We start from the raw sequence: 17,928 nt of genomic DNA, 5'->3' as shown, positions 1-17,928 counted from the left end.
CACATATACAGTTAAAGACACAGATGAACATACATGACTGTTTAATTCGAGATCACATTTTTACATAGGAGAAAAATTACATTCCAATCTACCAGTATGGCTTTTTCCATGAACAGGTGGGCGTTTTCAGATATAAACATGAAAACTGTTAGTCACCTAAGAAAACTAGAAAATGCTAGTCATGTTAAGAAGAATTAACACCAAGAAATGGAAGTGAGATTAAAGTGAAGTTTGTAACATCAAGATAAACACCACTATGATTTAGTTTTGGAAGACATTTCACCTTCAATTTTATTATTTGTCACAACTGTGGCAGCACATTTCACCTGTGAACTTTCATCTTAGAATACTGAAAAATAAGGTGTCACATTTTTAATTCAATAGACTGAAATGCACCTGAGCAAAGCAAAATTAAAATTCAAAGACTAAAGAAAGCATCTAGATGAACTCAGTTTTGGCTTGTGGACATGCACAAAATTTCAAAAAATAAAATAAATAAACAGCTTTTGGCACTTATCCACAGTAAGCTGCAAGGTGATTTAATTGAGGATAGCTAATAAAAGTGATCAGCTCACAATGAAACTGTACAAGCCATTAGTTCACATTTAAACAATAAATCTGATTGCAGTTTTGAGCACAAAAACATAACTTAAAATCCTATTTCTTTCAAATTTGAAAAACTATATTGATTTTAATTAGTTTAAATACATTCATTCCCAGTCAAAGTTTTACAGTAACTGATGATTTTCCACCACATACACAACCAAGTTATAAATCCCTGAAACATGGATTTATTATAGGAATACTGATAAAACCTTAACAGAGATACAAATGATACATCACATTGTGTCTTAGACCTTAACCATAAGTACTTGACCACCTCGGATTGGTAGATGCATCACTCGTACTGTGAGACTCTAATACCATCCTCTAGGACCAACTGGTTTATATTGAATTCACAACAGTTTGCAGTTACCTAAAAAATATGATTTTTTTTTTAATCACACTATAAAATATTCATCTTCTAACCAGTATTTCAAAACTTTTGCAAAGAAAATTTCTCAGTGATAATGAGGACTAAACATACTAAGCAAGGAGAGCAACTGTTGTCAATTTGAGAAAGTCGTTTCAGTATCAGTGCCCCTGCAGAGATTTAGTACACAGCAGTACTTCCCTTGACATAAGCTCATTGGTGCATGTTTATCTGTGCATCTTAGGACCTTAGTCTAGTAGGAGATCTTGCAACTTTCAAAGTTAATCTCATTCTGGCACTAACTTTCTGTGGGGTAGGGCAATTTCCAAATGAAAGGCACTCTGTTGTGAGTGAAATCTGAATAATCAGCAATGCAAATGGACAGCTTGAAACATATTGAAGAGAACTGCTGTAGCCTACATGAGGCCAAGCAGAGATCTTCTAAATATCTCAACTTCCCTCCCACTCCCGCCCCCAATGCTTTTTTTCACCTGGGCGGAACCGAGCTAAGATTCAACTGCACTACCAGATGACTTGCAGAACAGCCCCTGGGCCACCACTGCGTTGCTTCCTGCAGCTCAAAGCAAGCAGGTCTGGACAGTAACGTGCAAGGGTGGTCCTCTTTAGTAGAACAAGAGCACAGGTACACACTACTAGTTTGTCCCTCTTATTATTATTTAATTTTTCCTCACAACTTTTTTTTTTTAACCCTTCCCTGTAAAAAAAAAAAAAAATGTCTTGGGAATGAAGTATTCCTTAGGGATAGGAAAACTTATGCTTGTTAGTCTGACTAAATGATGTGCAAAACAGAAGTCATTTCCCTGAGGCAAAGATCTTCAAGTCATGCCTAACTTGCATTGTCTATTCTTATTTCAAGCTGTTGAAATATTTGGCACAATGAGGCCTTGATCATCGACTGGAGTCTCACGGCATCATCACAGTCTACATAATGCATTTACATAATCAAGTAGAAGTTACAAATGCTCCATTGTCTCATTCTGTTTCGGTTTCTCACATTTACTCATCACAATTCCTTGACTTCTCAAGGGTGGCATGTGGGCTCCTGGACAGGAAGGCAGAGTGACAAACTTCTACTGTATTTAAAGGTTGCTGTAAGTACTGAGAGCCTGAAAGGGCAATTGCAGTAGTTGTTGGACTCAATACATGAGTAACAAGGTACATGTTAATATAGCCTGTTATATACAGGCCAAAGGTAGGTGACTGAATAATCTCTTTTTGACTTATATTATGAAAAGCATACAGGGAGATAAAAAAGTAATGTTGTGAATGCTTCCAGTCTAAAACATGTAAGAAGCAAAGCCTGAAACCAAGTCTTTCCAGCTTTCCCTTTTAAAATATAAATTGCACTTTTTATACAAAGCAATCTGAAGTCTAAATTGTAGTAAAAATTTGAAGCTGCCTCACTGTACCAGAGTATCTGTTGTTCATCATCTGAAGCACAGGCAATCAGTTTTCATTCTGCACACAGAGCCATACGCTCTACACCTTTCTGCTTTAAAAGGGCCTGCCACTAAATGCCATGCCACTGGGTGTGTACTCAACCAAAAAGAGAAAAATAAGAGTTTAAGGCCTTTATCTCCACAAGGAGCTGAAAACTGGGGCACAACCCATGTCCAGTACTTCATATACAAATTAGCACACTCCCACCCAGGGCTTCAAAAATCATTCTTTCTAATGTTTGTCACACAATCATATCATCAGCAAGCAACAGTGCCAGTTAAGCATTTTTAAGGTCTTCAAAAATTCATAGCAAAGAGCACTTCTGAGAAAGATAATCTAAAGATTTGGTTTAAAAATAGACACCACACTCACATTCAAGGGACATTCTTCACTTTTAGGCCTTTGTCACAAATCTGAATCTTTATTGTTCTGAAATAAATGCTATAAACATAAGATTCAAAACAAGAACTCCAACTTTCAGTCTCAGAAGAGGTGTGGTTCAATGCCCATATCACATGTAACAAGAAAATTTCCTTAAAAAAGGAAAAAGAATTACTGTAAAGTCTTTCTTAAAAATGAAAATGCAATCCTTCGTTTTTCTCATTAGTTTGTGTACAGGTGGGCACCAAAAAAACTTTTGCATTTTCTTTTGAATTCTTGCTATGACGCTTGACGAACTTTTTGCCATTCAACAAATTCATCCAGAAGTACAGGCCCTGCAAATGCATGAAATGTGGAGTTATATTTGCTCAGGTATTACAAACACCTTTTCTTAAAGTACAAAGTTTAAAACTCCTGGTCTAGGTAACAACCATGACAATCCTATGATCAAATACTTAAGAAGACTCAAAGATGACTACACTCATTTCAATCCAAGGGTGGTAAAAAGTATACAAATATCACTATATGGAACTATGGAAAAAGGCTTTGCTGACATTTGAAAGGTGCACTGAACTGAACAGAAAGCATAAAAATAAGGTTATATATTTTAAATCAGCAGAACTAATACCCTCTTCCTAAGGCTTTCAAAATTTCACGGAATTAGAACATGAACCAAACCAGGATGTCTAATCCAATTCAGTCACAGTATGATTGACTATCAGCCAGCTGTAGAGTTCAGCCGCAAGCGCCAGCAGCTCAGCTACTTTATAGTTAGTTTAACCAGAATTTACTATATATTAGTACAAAACGAGAGTATGCTGTTTATAATTCTATTTGCACATCTGTAGTTTCATGTGGCAAGCAGCTTCACTAGATCCTCAACTGGATACAAGTCGGCTCAAGTACACCATCATACCACTGATATTATACTACAATTAATATCTGCAGTTTGAAGATGGATGGGTATCAGGACAGTCTTTCTATGCATTGCTGGAAAAGAAATATTTACACTGTACAGTATCATTTCTGTTATGGATTTTTTAATGCAAATTCAAAATACTGAAATAATAGTTGAATAAGCAAAATGTTACGAATACTTACATGCACCATCTTCATCATAGTTGCTAAGATCTGCATGGACAGTTCTGCTGAACTCTAGCACATTGTACCACTGATCCTTGTTCATAACTCTATATTTCGATTGCTAGGGAAAATAATTTCAGGACATTAAAATGTCAAGTGACATTTGATAATGCGGCACCTCATTTCCCATTTCTGTCATTATATCTTCAGTTTCCAACAAACAATTTAATGGGTAACAATGGCTACTATTTCCTTGGTTTTCCATCTCTTGAAAGACTACACAGCACGTATTTCATAGTTCTGAAACTACATAAAATAGTTTCTTGAAAAATCAGAGGAAAATTGAAATACCAGGGAATCAGGAAGTCACCACTTCAAAGCTTCAAAAACTGGTAAATTTTTGTCATGCCCTGAAATGGGGCACACTTAGCTTAGATACATTTCCAGAAAGAACAATTACAAAAATCTTTTCTCCAGGGTACAATACAGAATGATTATAAGGACATCTACTTTGCAGCGGTAGTACCGATTTGAAACCAGGGAATAGTTTCAAGCCCAGCACGCTCCACAGCCCAAACACATCCACATTACTGACTAAGCCCCTTGGAGCTGAGTTGACCAAAATTTTCCAGAGACAGCCTGAGCCCAAGGCACCTACATACCATATCTACACAAAGCGAACTTGAAATTCAACACACATGCAGCTGAAGAGACTACTGGGGCTCTACTCAATTTTAAATTTACCTTTATGGTTTAATTAAGAAGGAATTTTAATTGTTGTTAATAAGAGAAGAGAGGGTGTGGCACAGGGATGAAGAAAAGATCTGTGATGCATGTAAGAACATCACTGTTTCATAAGCACAGAGAGCATGGGGAGAAGAGCAATAAGGATAGATTCTTGAGCAAAACAACAGAAACCCTGAAATCTTTTCACAGAATAGCCCAACTACTGTGCCATCATTCAGAAAGTCAAGGAAACATTTACCTCCAGGTATTGATAAAATACTGAAAACAGTGGCCAAGTTCTTCCAAGCAGAAGAGCTAACATGGATTTTGCTGTATCAATATCAAGACTTCGCTGGTCTTTATCCTAAGGTTGAATAAAGAAAGCACAAAAACCCCCCTCAAGTACAAGTTCATTGAATAATTAAAAAAAATAACTTATCTAACATTCCAGTAGTCTTACCCTTGCAAAATCAAAGGCATATCTGTAGATATTCTTAAAGGATGAAATGTCATTCAATTGTGACCGCAAGAAGTCAAATTTACTTTGTAATTTTTCTGTACAGTCACACCTTAAAGAAAAACAAATGACATTAGAAATTCAAAACAAACCATTCGGACAAAGAAAAAATGCCAGTAAACATAAAAATTAAAATGACCAAAATGCAATCAGATGTACAGGAATAATACTATAAAAGTAACTTGAAGAAAACTGAATATGCTCTACATTTGCAGCTTGCTGAAGTGATAAATGCCTGGCTTCTGTAAACAAGTTTTTTAAAAAAATGTATCAGCAATGTAATACAAAGTCTGTGCTTTACTTCTCAAATAGTAGTCTTTGTATGCCATATTCTGCAATTTATATTCATACCCAGCACTATCTCACCTTTCAATCACTGTGAACGTTTGGAGAAAACAGTATTCAGTGTACATTAAGGTGGTAAAATCTAGCTGTAATTAAGGGCTTTATACCTCATCTCTTTGTAAAAATGCAAACCCTAAACACATACTTCAAAACTGAGCAGGCACTCTGCAAAACATGCTAGTCTGCTTGTGTTCCATGACTGGCAAATGTAAATTCTGATAAGCCTATCACCTCGATTAATCAGTAGCTATTCAACTGAAAACCCACAGGCTGTAGGAGAATGTACAGATCTGCTCGCTGACAGGATAGCCCTTTCACAAAAATAACCTTTTGGCAGAACGAAGATCTCCATGTATCTGACTTACTAAGGACTTTTGCTTCCAATTAGAATATGGGTTAGGTTCATCAACAATGGCAGAGTATACTATAATTTACACATGCTAATCCTCCAGGAAAGCCTCACTCAAAAGAACAGATGCTATACTATTTATTCATATAAAAGTGTCAGCTGTCATGATTAAAACACCAAAACCAACAACAGCAGAAACCAACAAACTCCACCTTGCCCTGTATTCTGCCTGACAGAAGCAATACTCTCAGGAACGCAGATGTTCTTAAGTACTTCCTTTGGTTACGGGTCTCCCTTCTGGCAGCCTGCAGCCCAGAGAACACATCTGCATCTTTAACAGCTGATGGAGTCTGAAGCAGCACTGAGTCCCCACCAAGATGAGTGCTAAGTAAATAAAACTATTAGCTAATTCAGCTGCATATTCAGATGACAAGAGCTAATGTATTTTGCAATAAACCACCCATTAGGTTGGAAGGAAATTTTATTAAAAAAAAACCAAACAAACCCAACAGCTTTCTTTTTTCCTTCAGCCATCTAATTGCTCTACAAACCGTATAATTTAACCCTTAAAACAGTATTGTGTTATGCTATAAAGACATCTCATTTAATATTCATATCTATTTTTTTCTATGTTCAGACCCTCATATGCAATAACACTGTCCTCTACGTTTGAGGATAGTTCTACCTATTTAACACAAAACTAAACACTTATGCTGTTAGTGTAGTAAAGATACAAACTACTTAAAGTGGGTTTACCACACATTTTGTCAAATATAATTTGACTGAGATGATTTACCATACCATGGATAAACACAAATTTCAGTATGTTTACATTTCTTCAAAATATTTTGTTAAAATGGTTCAAGTAATAATAAAACTGAGTACAACATAGCATTCCTGTTATTGTCTACTGTACTACTTGCTGTATGTATTTTAATGCAGAAGGGATTCTCTTGAAAAAGTTGGTATGAATATGTGCAATTATTAAGCCTCAAGACTCCTGAGCTATTGCCAACCTATTTAAAACCAAGCAGATAAACAGATCACGCTCAAAGAGACAGGCATCACCCTCTGAGACCGAATGCTGGGACATCTCTCTGCTACAGCCATTTTAAGGCATTTCCACCCCTGACCACTGATTTTCTTCACGTTAGTGCAGCACGGAGCTGCCAAACTCCTCTTTCATAGGGAGACAGCTGCTTGAGTGGCTGTACCATAAACAAGATGACTTATGTCACCCACACTTAAAATAATCTTCCTAGCAGTATTTTAAGTTGGAACAACCTTCTAATCAGCACAAGTGAATTAACACCAAACTTCTGTATAGCGACTAGAAAAAGACACTATTTATTGAACTGCCTTTACTATAACATAGCAATAAATAAGGTTACCTCAAGATCAATGAAGCTAGATATTAGCTTACTACATTCTCTTCATATCCCTACCTCATATTTATAGCAAAAATTAGTATCACAAAGCAGTCCTATTTTGATTTCTACTGAGGCAGAGTTCATTTGAGGCATAGCTAACATGGACAGTGATGATTCAATAACTCCTACTCAGCTTTTCAAATGTTTCATAATTATTCACATGATTGTCTTTTACTGAAAATAAAAATTAGTAAGATGTAGACAAACACTAAACTAAAAGCATTTAATGGTAGTATATAAAGCTGTTTGAAGGTCTTTTAATCTATAGGAGTTCCTCTGCCATTTTCCAGCCCTCTAGATAGACAAAAGGAAGTTACATCCATCTAGCTCATCAACTCTCTTCAAGTATTTAAACGGCATCTTATGAAATACAGGTTCCATGTTGTACCTGGAGTATACAGAGATCCAAGGAAGTAACAGCTTAAGAGAGCAACCCTCAGCAAGTTTACGGACGACACCAGGATGAGTGGTGCAGTTGACACGCCCAAGGGACAGGATGCCATCCAGGGTCATCTGGACAAGCTTGAGAATTGGGTCCACGCAAATCTCATGAGGTTCAACAAAGCCAAGTGCAAGGTCCCGCATCTGGGTTGGGGCAACCCCCAGTATCAATACAGGCTGGGGGATGAAGGGGTTGAGAGCAGCCCTGCTGAGAAGGACTTGGGGGTACTGGTGGATGAAAGACTGGACATGAGCCGGCAATGTGTGCTGGCAGCCCAGAAGGCCAATGGTATGTTGGGCTGCATAAAAAGGAGCATGCTCAGCAGGTCAAGAGAGGTGATTCTGCCCCTCTGCTCCACTCTGGTGAGACCCCACCTGGAGTCTTGTGGCCAGCTCTGGAAAGACATGGACTTGTTAGAGAGGGGCCAGAGGAGGCCACCAAGATGATCAGAGGGCTGGAACAGCTCTGCTATGAGGACAGGCTGAGAGAGTTGGGGTTGTTCAGCCTGGAGAAGAGAAGGCTTTGGGGAGCCCTTATTGCGGCCTTTCAGTGCTTAAAAGGTGCCTGTAAGAAAGATGGGGACAGACTTTTTAGCAGGGCCTGCTGTGACAGAACAAGGGGTGACGGTTTTATACAAATAGAGGGGAGATTCATACTCAACATGAAGAAACATTTTTAGAATGAGGGTGGTGAAACACTGGCCCAGGTTGCCCAGAGAGGGGGTAGATACCCCATTCCCGAAGACATTCAAGGCCAGGCTGAATGGGGCTCTGAGCAACCTAGTCTGGTTGAAGATGGCCCTGCTCATGGCAGGGGGTTGGACTAGATGAGGTTTGAAGGCCCCTTCCAATCCAAACTGTTCTATGATTCTATGACATCTTTTCCATGTCCTGACAATGCCACAGTTTTACTATGTCAATTGATTTACAGGTCTAGAGACCAAAAATTGTTTAGACATCAGTACACATTGAATGCTATACTGGCATTAAAAAATATTTACACTATGCTTTGTGTTAGCCTCACAGATGTCAACACAAAGAAAGGCAATAACAAGCTAGAAGTTTGTTGGAAAAGCAGCTGATATTAGGTTATCATTAAAACCAATCCAAATACGTTTTTTTTAACTAACAATTCTGCAAACAACAAGAAGTTACAAACCTGACTTTCCTGCCCTCCTCGCTCTCTCATGTGGCTTCTCTTGTCCCTACAGATGTGAGATTATGGCTTTATCTTTCTCTCAGTTGGAATCTGATTTTTCTCTCTCCCCTTTACCTGGCCACTCATTTTCAAAAGCTTAACTTTAATGTAAAATTCAGCTGAAATTCTAAGGTTAAAAAAAAAAAAAAAAAAACCAAACAAAACAGCAGACAGGGAGAATACTCAGATATTACAGCTTCTTACACTTCCTTACACAAAGAATTGTTTCTATTTACCTAGTTTAACCAGTGAGTTCTATGGAGTTCAATAAAATCATGAATTGTAATCCCACTTCCCTCATTTTCATTTTGTCATTAGATTTTTTTTCTTTATAGGTCTGTAAAGCCTACAATTGAAAAACATATAACTATGATTCTCCTTTAGCTCAGATAAAGTCAAATGCTCAACTTAAGTTATTTACGCTCCGATGGCTTTAAAACAAATAAACCAGTCATTTCCTGAGAGCTACTCATTTCACTCTAAGGAGGTGTCTAAAACACATGAAAGAAATTGCCCAGCAGTACTTGTTGCTCTCTGCTGACTATGAAACAAGCTTCAGGTGTTTAATTTAGATTCAGGCACCTAGCTTTTATAAACACACACACCTCCATATAAATATATATATATATATATATATATATACAAACACAAATATATAGGGCAGAATTCACACTACCAACATGATCCATTAGAAACCTCACTTTCACAGTTTAAGTTGCTTAATTCTCATAGGCTGTTACTTAGTGCTTGATCCACCTTAATTCTGACAGCGTTCACCTTATCACATATTTATTTTTCTCCTCCTCTCTAAAGAACAGACTTCATCAGCTATCACAAAACCAGACACAAACAGAATGCCACCTCAAGACTCAGGCACCCTAATGTTGGCATCTAACTGTAGATTAGATTTAGTTGTCTAAACTTTAGGTGTTGCCATTCAGAGAGGTCTGGTCAATCCACCCGAAAGAGCAATTCCGGTCACCAGTCACTAGGTCTTAGAGCAAACTGAATACCTCCCCAGGCTCCACAATGTTGACTAGATCTCCAAAGATTGCAGTAAGAGTTTATTTAAGAAATCCAGCTCTTGCATATAAACCACACATTTAGGTGTCTCACTATGGAGTTGAATTCCACCCAACCCTGTTTATGCAATTACCTTATGCGACATTTCACACATTTTGCAATAAGGATTCTGTAATATCAATCAGACTTAGCGCCTTAAGAGCACTCTGGGCTTTGAATGCATTTTAAAGTAATCTTTTAATGCAAAAATAATAAAAAAGCCATGCAAGAATGTAATAATACTCTACTGCTTTAAGTATGTGAAAATCTTTCTCCTTCAAAACTTCTGTCAAACCTTTCATGAGAAACTAAATACCCACATCCCAGATGGAATCCCATAATACGATCTTCCCTTCCCAGTGAGCACAAACAGCACAAGTCTACAGATTTATTGTCTTTTTTTTAGGCCAACGAATTTTGAATTCCTTTATGTTAGTGCCACTGCTTCATCCAGATGCTTAGTCCGCAGTCTGCTGTTAGAGCATCCCAGGGGAAGCAAAACATACAGGGTAACCGGTTTAGGTTTAAGCAAGTGCTGTTGATCATAAGTCTGTTTATATAAAAATGCACAGCAGCACCATATCTTCTGTCTTGAACACATTTAAGCCTACAGCATAACCAGCTCTGTTCTTAAAAGAACCAGAAGATTCCTAATCACAGCAGATTTTTAGAAAAAAATTCTACAACGTTGGCTCTGAAGAGATATCCGATTTCATACATCTTTGTACTTGCATTCTGCTACACTGGCTAACTCTACAGAGCTTCCATTTGGGCATAAAAATTAAGTACTTCAGAGAAGTGGCCAAATTATACCCATTCATTGCATCTCAGAATTTATGCACCCAAATTGATTCTGGGAGCCATGTACCCAGAATTTAATCTCTGTTGTGCTAACTTTCAGGCAATTTAATCATTCCAGCTCTTACTAAATTTAAGAGCTTCCCATAGTCACAAAGCCATCAAGACATCTATCAGAAGCCTGATCCCAAATCAAATAAGATTTGCATAGGAGTCTGGCTAGAGTCACTTACTCTATAGTCTCAAATAACCAGAGGGTATCTGCCCAATACAACTTCCCAAACCAATTCACAGGGCAATTGTGCCAACTCCAAGGGTCAAATCAGCCCCTCTTCCCCATAATGCTAAAGCTGCAACAGGAGCTCCCTGACATGCTAAATATTGAATGCAGTGTCATAACTCACCCTTAAAACATTCATGTAATGTAAGTAGTTTAATGAAGAATGAACAAGAAGTGACAACTGAACTAAGCCTCACAAAAAGCTGATGAGTTTAATGAAAGAAACAACCTCTTCAGGCAGAGCATTACCTCATCAAAAATTCTTATGAACAGATGGAGTGAGAAGTTTATTTATAAAGTGAAAAAGTGTTACTTAATCTAAGCATTAAGCATGGCTTCTGACTTGCATTTAATAAACAACAGTAGTAACCAAAATTATCAATGAAGTCCTAATCTATAAAGCTTGGAAATCAGTAAAAGTTTTCTAGAATACTAGCGCAGAGATATGCTTATGGGTATCTCCAGATCTACTTATTTGTGTCTACTAACTGGACTGATGTTGTAACATACTTTTGTAAGAAAAAGAAGCCACAAAAACCTGACTTATTAGGGTTAGACAAAATTTTATCATTTGAGTGAACTCATCAGATTCACAACTTGATGAACAACAGTAGCTGCTTCCAGTTGGTGACTAAGATCAGAGCTAAAAGCAAGAGTTTCTGTGTCTTACTGCCAAAGTACAAGAAATTGAGGATAAGAATAATCTATTGGTACAAACATAAAATTAGAACATTCTATTATATACTTAAAAATACTCTTACTGTAATGAGGTCATTCCTTTTAACCATTCTTCCTTGGTAAAAAATCCCATGCTTTCAGCCTCTAGTTTCCAGGCTAAAACTAACATAATAATCTAGGGGGAAGAAACAAGTGGATAGAAAGAAGTCAGTATGGAAGAAAAGGCTGATTTCTGGCTGTCCAAGAAGAAAACTCTAAGCGTTTAAACATTCTAGCAATTGTTGTACATGCTTGCACTTCATATTTGTTACCATTTAATAATTCAGCTATGTGCAATCTTTCCCTTACTTTATTTTCAGAAATTGAAATTATTACTATAACAAACAAAAAACCCTCACACAGCAACCATGCATAATTGATGTAATCAGTTAAAATATCATAGAAGAGTTCCTAAAAGCAGGAAGATAATGCTTTGTTTCCTGAAATTAAGAGTTTTACACAGAACTTAACCTTATCCAATACCCCCTCTTTTAAAGCATTATGAGTACTGTGCAAAAAACCTACATTTTCAGGCTCAACACCGATGTCTTCACAGAACTTTTCCATTCCTTCGGGCCCCACAACTTCATCGGGACCTTCAAAACCAAAAAGAAACCAGACTGAAATCTCAGTCACATTCACTACTCACAAGGGTTACGCACAGCAAGAATTAGACTGTATTTCATACAAGTTATGTTTAAAAACACATAAATGTTAGAACCATTATATCAACTGCAATGTTGAGACATGTATATGACATATGAAGTAACACTATGCATTAAAAGCAAAACTAAAGCAGAACTTGTATAGTGTGCACTGCCTCCCCAAAACAGCAGACACGTTATTGTAGTTTGTGTATGTGAGTTTTCATAAGATGCCATTGAGCTTCACAATGGCTCAACTCCAATAATTGTGGCGATCAATTGTTTTTAAGACAACTTGGGTACTGCTACTCTGTGCTGAATTTACTCTACAAATAATATTCTTTAAAAAGTTATTTTATCAACAATAAAAACAATTCCATCTGAGCTATTATTACAGATATTACTCTCTCAATGGTGTTAACATTATGGGTTTGCATTAACACAGAAGAAAACAAATCTTCAAACAATGTAAGATTAGTTTTATGATGCTAAGTAATATGAGGAGGATGATAACAATAAATCAGAATAAAGCTAAGCATGTTGGCTATGTCCAAAGCAGAAAAAGGTTTATAACTGCAATGAAAATAACTTGATTAGGACCACATAATCAGGGTTATGCTGTCACCTTTCCCTTTTAATATGAAGAAAGCCTCTAAAAAGCAGCAAAATAGCGTATTTAAAGAGCACATACAAACACACCCTACAATGCTTTGTTTCCCCGACCCTCCCTGGTTTCAGTTATTTCTGCTAAGCCTGTTCCAAAAAGGATTCCTACAGGGCAACCAGACATTATTAGAAGGCCTGTTGACAGGTGATTTTAATGCGTCTTGGATTATTATGTCACCACCACCATTACTGTCAATATGAATCCATGTAAAAGGTAAAGGCTGTACCTTCCAAAACAACACGCCACCTTAAGATTTTTTTGGCAAATTTTGCTACTTATACATAGACAGAACAATCTTTTTATTTTCCCTTGAATCTTCAGCTGTCTCCACTTCCTCTGTATCTGCTGCTGTTATTGTACACAGAATTCTTTATAAGAGTTTGGATAATGTATGTTGAATAATTACTCACTGTGAGATAAGAACATAGTCAATAAAAACTATTGAGAAGGGCTACTTTTACAGGAAAATAAAATGCCACTAGCATTTAAGATCATGAACCCCTGCCTCTTGAAAAATGTTGCAAAGAATGTTTTGCCTAGGTAAGCAAGGCAACACCCTGCCATCTGGTTTTGATAAGCCCTTACATAGCATATGTTAAAAAAATTACAAGTTTAAGTTATGAAGAAAAACATATACAAAGGTGCCCTGGTAATGACAAGTATAAACCTGAATCAGGTTTTGGGCCCAGAAATCGTATATATAATTCATATATATATATATATATATATATGTGTGTGTGTGTGTGTGTGTGTATAATTTTCTCTTTTAATGGAAACATTTAGTCTCCTATGCTGTGTTATTCCCCTGGAAATCTATTTTATGGTAGGAACATGGCGTATTCTGATTACTGGTTAATTATCAAAGTATAACCCCCTAAACTCAGTTCTTGACTCAACAACAAAGCCAAAATTTACAGGCCTTAAAAAAGTTAAAAGTATGTGCAGGTGTATTTATCACAAGAAAATTAGCTGAGAATTAGTATTTTCCTAAGAAAAGATGCCTCAAACCTAAACTAGAAAGCAGATGAAAACTAGAATAAGGACTAGTTCATTACTGTGGAAAGACTGCAACGAAAAGATGAGTTCTGATAAATATACTCAAACCAATTGCTGGCAAGTAAAGCATCAGCTCATTTCACACTGACAACTGCCCAACAATGACTTTTAATCACCACTACTTATGACAGACTTCAAGTAGTGACTAGACAAGAAAAGAAAGTTGGATAAATAAATATCTGTCTAAACTATTTCTCAACATCCTGACTTCTACTGTCCACTTCAAACCAAGAAGTAGATAATTCTGTACATCCTGGTTCAATACTGTACTGTCCAACATCAGTTTTTTTATTTTGAAGAATGCCATAGTAAGTTATAAAGAATAGAGAAAAGAAGAAAGAGTCAAAAAGAACAAATACTGAAAAGGCAATAGCAAAAACTATACTAATTCAAGTGCATGTTATAAGGAAGTAAACATGGACATATTTTTAATGTCTACATCAGCATTAAAAAAAACAAAAAAAAATGCAAATGATATTTGATGTATTCGTTTTAAACAAAACCATATAGTTTTAAGTATTAATCTAATGCATATTACCTGCATATTCATAAAACCAAGCCAGGCACTTTTTGCTTGAAAAATGTTCCTCTCCACTTATTACTTTACCAGAGGCTTGTGATCTGCAATAGCTTATAGAAACACAAGGATAATAAGTGTTATTTTAATAGGAGAAAAGGGAAATAATTTAAAAATAAATTCCAAATTGTTTATTATTAGTTCAAATTACTTAAACTGTTTCATGAAGTTACATCAAAAATGAAGCTGAATTTGTGAAAAGGCAACTTGTCTCCCATTCTGTTTCAACACCTGTTGGAACATAAAGTTACTCTGAAATACAACACTCTCATAACCCAATTCATTGCAACTATTATTAATACTTTTCCTGAAATAAAAAAGTACTGTTATCTTGTAGATATTAAACCAAACAACCCACACATAGATGGTCAAAATATCACTACTCAGTAATTCAAATGCCTTATTATTTACTTATATATACAGGCATTTAAAATTAGGTCTCTAATAAGCAGCATGATCTTCAAGAGTGCTGAATATGCACAGATCCCATTTAGGTCAACAGGAGCTGCAGAGTTTGACATATTTAAAAGTCAGACTATTTATAGTTAAGCATCCAAATTTGGGAAGAAAACTCAGTCAATTTGTTTACATTAAACGCGTAACTAAATATCTGTAATTCTATAGATGTTGGGCACACATGCCAGCATAATAATATGCAATCCATGGTAAGACTAAAACTGCTCAGCACACACAGCTTCCCCTAGACTTTGTCTTCATTATGCTACACACAACCCAGTTTGCCTAGGAAGTGGATTTTCATAATATATCATTCTTTAAAAGAATACGTAGAATATCTGACTTCTTGTAGTAAAAACACTGACCACATGAAAGCATCCTTAGTAAAAAGTTGTAGCACCTCTTCAATGCACACTCTTTTCAGATACAAGTTACAGACTTAGAAAAAGCTAAGATTATTTATAAAGATGAGGTGACAGTTAATCATATGAGTGGATTTAAAATTATGCAGCTCCTACATTGCAATTTTAAAATGAATACGTCAAGCAGGAAAAGAACAGTTCAGTTCTGAGAGGTGGTGAACAACTTTATCTCCCAGGTACCGCTATAAACTTCACTGGAAAAAGAAAGCGACACTCTCCAAGATGACACCTTATGTGCTAAAAGCTAAAATTAAAGATGCACTGCCATTAAAAACACAAGTCACTAGAAAGAAACAGAGCCACACAGTATGCTACAGTTATCCAGTATAACATGTACCCATTTGTAATCACTGTTTTTATTAAAGAATATTACCAATATATTACTACATAAGAATGACATACCAAAAATACTCATGTATCTAACAAATTATTATCAGCTAGTATGAATTTTCATTTACATCATAGTTTTTGGTCCAATAACTACTAGTTTCCTGTAGATTTTTTCTTTTTTTTTTTTTTTTTTTTTTTTTAAGGAGCATTCAAAAGATTTTTTTTAAGATAAAAGAAATTAAGATAATAGAATTTTGGTCAGCAGTGTTCAAGAAAGATGAACTGAAACTACAGCAGATGTACAGAGGAGCTATGATGAGCAGGGAAACTGAAAATCTGTATTACAACCCAGAAGAATGAGAAAACACAAGCACTTGTTTCAAATACACTACGAGGCAGAACCATGAAGGAGGAGTGTTACAAAAAGCATAATGTAGGTACAAGAATGGTTATTAACCAGCTATGAATAAACTTAGACTGAACCTAAAAGACTATTAATGACTGCAGAGAGTGAGCTCTGGAACAGTTCACCAAAATGAATAGTCATAGCAAAATAAAAACCTGGGTACTTCTAAGCTCAAGCTCGGTCAACCTGTGAGAAAGGCCATATGACACATTTTCTTGCAATAGCCATTCCCACAGTGTTGATTTCTCAAGTCCTTTGTATTCTTATGTCTTCAGGATGCTTGTCATAACCACTGGTTTACTGACCTACTTAGAAGTTCTAATAGATGAAGAAGGCATACAGTTACTTTAGGATAACCACACTGAAAGCTCTTGCTACACCACACTAATGATTTAACATTCTAATGGTAATTTTTGGGTATCATGACATAAGTGGTCTTCTTATAGCAGTCAATGAACAAGATGCTCAGACTCCTGCATTTATTAGAAAAACACTTCCTGATTTTGTTTTGGAGTGTGCTGACCGCTCCTTCCATTTCACTGAAACAGAAAAAAAAAAAAAGATACGATTTTACGTAGACACTGAGTATTGGCAACCTCAAAGCGAGGAGATCTGACTACCCCCGGCAAAAGGTTAGAATGGATATCGGAGCAAATGCTGGAACTGCCCCTGCAGGTAACCGTACAAGGCAGCACCAACCGGGAGCAGCTCCGCGGTGTTTCTGTCCTGAGTGCGAACCACCCAAACGCAGCCGCTCCAACCCGCCCGGCGAGCGACTGCGCCAGGTGGCGAGCCCAGCCCGGCCGGGCCCCACAGCGGCTCGGCGTGCCCACCGCCTCTGGGCACACCCCGGCCCCGGGCACCGCGCACAAAGGGGCAGGCCGGCCACACGCGGTGCGGAGCGGGGCTGCCGCACGGGCGGGGCCGCCAGGACCCCCGCCCGCGGAGGGGCGGCCCACGGACACGGCCGTCCGCCCGGGACGTGACAGCGGCGGCCCAGCCCGGGCTGCCCCACACGCCGCTGCCCGCCGGGCGGCGCCGCGAGACGGTACCTGCCGAGTTTGCATTTCTTGAGGCCGGTGTCGTCCGCCGCCGCAGCCGCCGAGCCCGAGGACTTCCTCTTCTTCTTCACAGGCATCGTCCCGCCGCGGGCCGGGGGCCGCCCCGCTGCCGGGGCCCGCAGCCAAGGCCGCCCCGGGCTCGCCGCCCCCCGGCCGCCGCCGCTTCTCGACACCGACGGTGAGGAGCTGAGAGGAGCCCCGTCCCGCTCTGCTCCGCCCCACCCCCGCCGGGCAGGTCCCGTCTCCGCACCGGTCCCAGAGGCGGGTGTCGCGCCCGGGGCGGGAGCGGGGAACCGAGCGGTAGCAGCTGCTGAGGGAACGGCGAGCGACCCGGACGCAGACAGCGCTGGGCAGGAAGTGACAGCACCGGCGGGGCGGGTCCGCCTCCGAGCCCCCGCCTCCGAGAGGGTGGGGCGAGGCCGTGAGCCCCGCCCACGCGGTCGGCAGCCGGAGCTGCCCCCCCGGCCCGTCCGGCGGGCTGGACCGCGGGGGCGGCTGCAGGGCCATGGCTCCAAGGAGGCGGTGGCGGAAGGGGCGGCAGGAAGAAC

General features: G+C 38.5%; 1 protein-coding gene across 1 annotated transcript; it reads right to left on the bottom strand.

Moving 5' to 3' along the window:
- Window positions 1–26: 26 nt before the first annotated feature.
- On the bottom strand, window positions 27–17,722 carry DCUN1D5 (defective in cullin neddylation 1 domain containing 5). The gene is made up of 8 exons (XM_082074098.1): window positions 17,372–17,722; window positions 14,667–14,758; window positions 12,287–12,357; window positions 11,806–11,897; window positions 5,085–5,193; window positions 4,884–4,988; window positions 3,917–4,019; window positions 27–3,150 (listed from the first exon to the last, which is right to left on the bottom strand). The coding sequence occupies exons 1-8, from the start codon at window positions 17,455–17,457 to the stop codon at window positions 3,095–3,097; spliced, it is 714 nt and encodes a 237-aa protein (XP_081930224.1). The 5' UTR covers window positions 17,458–17,722; the 3' UTR covers window positions 27–3,094.
- Window positions 17,723–17,928: the final 206 nt, after the last annotated feature.

This window comes from Streptopelia decaocto, assembly GCF_964273445.1.
Source record: "Streptopelia decaocto genome assembly, chromosome: 1".
Lineage (NCBI taxonomy): Eukaryota > Metazoa > Chordata > Aves > Columbiformes > Columbidae > Streptopelia > Streptopelia decaocto.
The sequence above is the reverse complement of the archived record's forward strand: the minus strand, read 5'-3'. Positions and strand labels throughout refer to the sequence as shown.